Source organism: Macrobrachium rosenbergii, chromosome 22 (assembly GCF_040412425.1).
Source record: "Macrobrachium rosenbergii isolate ZJJX-2024 chromosome 22, ASM4041242v1, whole genome shotgun sequence".
NCBI lineage: Eukaryota > Metazoa > Arthropoda > Malacostraca > Decapoda > Palaemonidae > Macrobrachium > Macrobrachium rosenbergii.
The window spans coordinates 25,672,391-25,678,390 of NC_089762.1; the positions used below are offsets into that span (position 1 = coordinate 25,672,391).

A 6,000-nucleotide genomic window follows, 5' to 3' on the forward strand; every position below is an offset into this window, starting at 1 on the left:
AATCAACTTTTCTAAGGGCCTTTATTATTACTCACTTCATAGAGAATTTGCATCCACTTTCTAGAGGTGTTGCGTTGCCACACAAGCCAGAGATATTGTGAGATGGCCTCCTTTGTAGTTTTGCTGCGCTTGCTGTACCGACGCTCTTAAGTTTTAGAGTTTCAGACCTGCATAGCTGTCGCTGTGTATTTGTTTTAAATTTACCCTTTATTAATTACTCCTTTCCTTTTTTCACATGTGAACTTTTTTATTCTGAAGGGGCGTGTTTTCAAGTGAATGGTTCTAGTCTTGTTGTATATGAATATATTTTTAGTTTCGAATAATGTAAATAGGCTTTGTTCTTCTATTCCTCCATTCTCAGGTTTCCTTTGTACATTAATCAAAATTTGCCATCAAGTTTGAAGAAATATCTAATTCTTCAATGAAAGCTTATTTGGAGTACAGCATTGTGTTTGCGTGAAAGGCTAGACTGCCGTTCATATTGTAATGAAACAACATAAAGGGAATTAAGAAAACAAGTTTCTATAAATTACAGTTTTATTACCTTAAAAACTAATAGTGATTTTTACTCCGTACATAATATCGACAAAAATAAAGCATTTACACGCGTTTGTACTTCTGCAGACATGAAACAATTTTGGGAATAATGTCAGCCTGATGTTTGTTCACAAAACCGTCGATTTCCAAATAAATAAGTGTATTTAAAAATACGACACTGGTTAAATAGTTTGAGATGAATTTCGATGGCGATCATATTCGGATGCATTGTGTATCAATGCCTGCACTGATACTGAAATACCCTATGGACCTACATTCTACACAAAGAGCACCGGGTACATCACAGTTTCATCATTTCCGGGATAACAGAGTCCCTCTTCATCATCGTAATTGTTATTTTCTAATACTTAAAACAACTATCACTTTATCCAAGCTGGATATCATAATCTTTTGGCGACAACAGTGACTCGTCAGGGACGATGCAGCTTCCATATAAATATGCCTTTGGAACAGTCTCGTAATACCCTATGGAAAATACAAGCATGCACAGCTGAGACTATTCGCAAGACTCGATACAGACAGATGCATCATTCGGAGGTTACATACTGAAGATACAAGATCATATCATATCGAATGTGTCCAAAAAGAGGCCTATTCCACACGGGAGAGTTAGTACCTATGATTCTGTTGTAAGTAAACTGAGGCTATACTGACTAATGACGAAAACGCGTCGTACGCTACTCGCCGCTAACATTCCTCCCTCGTTTCCTGTCATGAGTGAACAAAGGAGAGAAAGAGTACCTTATCAAATTAATGAAGTCATACATCACTATTCGATTATTTTCTCTTTGGCGTCTTCCGGGGGTTTGTCGTAAGCCTGTGGACTCAAGTTGCCGTTATTATCGTTCGGAGGCATAGACGAAGTCAACGACGTCACCGGAGAGTTCAAAGGAGCTTCTTCGTCCTCCGGTGGGTATCCGTGGTCGTTGCTTCCCTGGGCTACGTATTCACACTGGTCGCTCGCGTCTGTCCAAACAGAGAAACAAAGTCAGATTAGCCAGTAATGATCATAAACTTTTAGAACCACACATTCTCAAAAGAAAACTCCAGCCTAATTTCGGCAAAATTGCTACTGATAAGTTGAAAAAATATAATAATCAAACTGTCAAAGTGGTTGGAGAGTTCCTGACATATGGGTTGTAGAACTCAAATCGAGGTATACTGATAAAAAATGATGCAATCAGCTCAAGTGAAGCTTTGTTAGTGTCGTTTCCCTATCACGGTCCTACTGTATATCCAGTTTCGGTGATTTATTTAATAATAATAATAATAATAATAATAATAATAATAATAATAATAACTTCTGAGCGTGGAGCCGTAATCTCTGCAATTAACTTGTAGACGTAAGAAAGTGTTTCGTTTTCGAACACAACAAAATACAGACTATTCCGTTGTCTTGCAAACGATTACGTACAATATTTACAATAAAATGCTCTCCGTCGTGAGAATCTTGACCCGAATTGTACCGTATTATGTTCCTAACAGCAGGCCCGCAAAAGTTGCTCTAAAAATTAAGTTCCTTTCGAATGACTGAAACATCTAACTCCAATTTTAAAGTATACAGTAGGTAGAGTGTCGTAAGGATATGAAAATGTTTAATTATAATTGCATTTCATTCTTCTCCGTAGGGGTGTAGTGCCGTCAGTGCACCTCACGCGGTGCACTGTAGGCATCACTTAAGGATCTTTGCAGCGTCCCTTCGGACCCTAGCTGCAACCCCTTTCATTCCTTTTGCTGTACCTTTGTTCGTATTCTTTCTTCCATCTTACTGTCAACCTCTTCTAACAATTGTTTCATAATGCAACTACGAGGTTTTCCTCCTGTTACACCTTTTAAACCTTTTACTCGCAACTTTTCTTTCAGGGTTGAATGACCTCATAGGTGCCAACGCTTACCCTTCGGCCTAAATTGTATATTCTTTCTATTCATTCTTCTCTCCTGAATCTTACTTTTAAAAGAAGGTCAGACTACAAAACATGTCAACAAAAAAATTGTAAGAGGTGAATTATTCATTCAGAGGTAAAAAAATGATGCCCTCAGGGATGAGCGTGACTGTTTTGACAGGGCCGCCGGCAAACAAGATTATCTCGTTTCGTAAGAGCAACTTCGTTTTTCCTCTTTTTAACGAGTGAAATTTTGCCGTTCCTCACTCCCACCAACGGTTGGATATTGAAGTTTGTATTACGCTACAAGGTGAAAAAATAAGTTTTTTTCGTGACATACAATTCCGAGATGTGATCTACCCCATACAGGTGTCCCGTGAAAAAAAAAATCATATTAAAACACACAAGCATGTCTTAACTATATAGATCATAAGGTCGTTCAATAGCTAACTATTTTGCATAAGAAAAAAAAACATTTTTAAATGTCAACAGTGGTTAAACGTTCCACTGAGTTTGATAATTTCTAAGGAGCCATTTTTTTATATTCAGTAATTGTCAATTTTGTCATGATAAGCCCCGACAGCACAAGGAGCTCAGAAATAAGTAATGCAAATTGGAATGGAAGAAAAACGATGCATCATGATAAGTATATTAGAAGATTGTTGAAGACGAGCTTAACCACAATTATCCAATATACTCACTGTCGGAGCGATGGACCTTTAGCCTGTCTCTGGCGAGGTTAGCGATGATGAATACCAATGTGAAGGAGAGATCAAAGAGGCCCAGGCACATGTAGGCTTTGGAGCCTCCGAACTTCTCTAAGAGAACGCCCCCGATCAGGCCTCCTAGAGACACACCTGAAAGAACAATGCAGTCATTAATACACATTATCTTTTTTTTAAATACCGATACTATGTCCTTCTGCGATTAAATGAATCCACTTCTTTCACTCACGAAACATTTCCCAATTGCTAACCCAAGGACGTTTGTAGCTTTGTTCAGACCAAGCAAGTTGTTGTTTTTAAGGCAGACATTTTGCCTTTCCTTCTGATTATTTCTTTTATTGATTTCCTACGAATTGCCAAGGATTTTTGCACTATCCAGTTGCTATATCTTTGGCCTCTCTCTTTTTCCGTGTCTTCCCATTAATGTTAAGTTCCCAACATTTAATATCTCTCTGCAAATGAGGCCTTATCTAATTTTGGGGGGGCATATTCAATACTGTGAATACACCAGAGATTGGTAATTCCCCAAAATATCTACGTGTATTGCACAACTCATTTACCACTCGTTTTTACGTTATCGTATAGGAAGGTTCTCGTCATTTTCCCGCGAAATCCAAGCTGAATTGCAGAATGAGGCCAATAGTTGCCACATCCCAAAAGTTCAGTCCTTCACCTTGATTCGTTTTCAAGTTGCGACTTTTCAACCGTTTTTTTATTTGCTTTAAATACAGATGCTGTTCTAACAGTAACAGTAAGCTCCTATATCGCAAAACACATACATTTTCACTTGAAAACGATCACCGGTTAATCTTGTGCTTTCATTGAAAAACACCTCCTAATCAGCTCTCTCTAGCATTCAATGTCTTCCATTGAAATTTCTTGATTAACAAGTCACATTTCATCCTTTCAAATATTAGTGAAACTGCACAAGTATTCATTAAATAATAGTATACCACTTGGGCACCTTTCAACTTACATTCATATTATATCTACATGATCTGTAGCCTATGCAACAAATGCCACTTTTATCTGAACGAGGATGTTCAGAAAGGACACATTTTTCAAAAGTGGTTTCCTTGGTTACTCACCTCCAACGAAGGTGGACTTGACGATGCCCTGAATAGTAGCCTGAGCACCCTTGGGCGCCAGGGCATTGGCATATGTGATCATATTTGGATACAAAAGACCGAATGAGGGTCCGTGGAGGAACTCGATGGGTAGGAAGTACCAGGGGTTGGTGACACAAGAGTACAGGAAGCACCTCATTGTTAATATTACCAACACCCCGGAGAAAGTGCGCACATTTCCTAGCTTCTTGATGATAAATGCTGTAAATAAACAGATATCGTTAGAAAGACATACATTTTAAGGAGATTTAACTTTAAACGTATATATATATATATATATATATATATATATTATACAATATATATACATATATATATATATATATATATATATATATATTATATAATATATATATACATATGTATATATATTATGTATATATATATATGTTTATGTATGTGTGTATGTGTGTATGTATGTATGTATGTATGTATGACCTCATCCCAGTGAGACCCAAAGTTAAATGCCCTCTAGAGCCAAACTAACCTTAGGAGAATAATACTGTTCCCTAGTATAATGATAAAGGAGACGGAGGAGACTGTAAGAATTATTGCATTATAACATTACTTAGTAAACCAAAGGAGGCGTGTGTTAGGGTGCTGATTGAGAACTAAGGCAATTGGCAGAAGGATTGATTAGGTTTAGACATGGAAGAGGCTGGGTGGATTAAAAGTGTAATATGGAAAAGTTAAGCGAAATGCTTGAAATTAATATGAAAACCTGCATGGACTGGACTTCGAAAAAGTGGCAATGTTAAGGGAGTTGAGGAAATGTGATATAGAAGAAAAGTTGTTGACAGCAATTAAAAATTCTTATAATGGAAATGAAGTATGTGTTATAATTTACAGATGGGAGAGTGACTGGTTCGATGTAAAATTAGTCTGAGACTAGGTTTCGTCGATGTACAATTTAGTCTGAGACTAATGGGATTGACCCGCACCTTTATTTGGATATATTGGCTGCTGGTTCGGATTCTGTCACATGCAATAGGATTTTTGCGTTTGTTGCTTTACTTGGATCTTAGGCTTTGTAGTAACAAGCGAACCCAAAAAGTGTGGAGAAATCGAGAAGTCAAGAGGTCACGTGGCTATTACAAATATACATTGTATATATAAATATAAAACATTATTATATATATCAATATTCAACGTAATTTCCAATCTGTGTACAGAATTTAACATCATGAGACTAAAAATAACAATATGACATTTGAAACAGGAAGAGAACTTACAGGACAAGAACAAAAATGGCACCTCTCCGAAGAAGCATTCGATTCCTAGCAAAAGGCCTTGGATGAGCTTAATGAAGTTGAAACTAGGATCCCAAGCAATTGCTATATCTTCCACAACTATGAAGAAGAAAGTCCACTGGGTGCCCATTGTAATTCCTCCCACCATAACGGTCAGCTGTGGAAGAGATTGAAAGCCATGTCATGAAAGACTGACTGCAAATCGCATAATGAACTGATTTTGCACACTCATAATGCTATAACATTCATTGTCAAAGGATAATAAGACGAACGAGGCTTACCAAGAAGACAATCATCTTGAAGGAGCACAGAGCATGCCCCACGATGCTCGCCTTCAGCTTCTCTTTCTTCGGCACGTCGAACTTGATGGTGAAGGAGACGAAGAGGTTGGCCACAAGGAAAGTGATCGAAATGGCCACAACGGGGGTATAATCCACTTCAGACTTATTGTGAGAGA

General features: G+C 37.6%; 2 protein-coding genes across 4 annotated transcripts in view; one reads left to right on the top strand and one right to left on the bottom strand.

Annotated features, from left to right (window-relative positions):
- The window catches only part of LOC136850681 (uncharacterized), a 210,535-nt gene that overhangs the window by 7,960 nt on the left and 196,575 nt on the right, over positions 1-6,000 (top strand). The gene's annotated exons all lie outside the window — the stretch shown is intronic.
- The window catches only part of LOC136850680 (major facilitator superfamily domain-containing protein 6-like), a 62,886-nt gene continuing 57,405 nt past the window's right edge, over positions 520-6,000 (bottom strand). For all 3 annotated transcript variants that reach the window (XM_067124477.1, XM_067124475.1, XM_067124476.1), the window contains exons 3-7: positions 5,825-6,000; positions 5,526-5,700; positions 4,255-4,494; positions 3,143-3,298; positions 520-1,524 (exon numbers count right to left, since the gene is read on the bottom strand). The exon at positions 5,825-6,000 is cut by the window's right edge and continues 882 nt beyond it. In XM_067124477.1, the coding sequence (XP_066980578.1) occupies positions 1,328-1,524; positions 3,143-3,298; positions 4,255-4,494; positions 5,526-5,700; positions 5,825-6,000 (944 nt within the window). In that variant the 3' untranslated portion in view covers positions 520-1,327. The remainder of the gene's footprint in view (positions 1,525-3,142; positions 3,299-4,254; positions 4,495-5,525; positions 5,701-5,824) is intronic.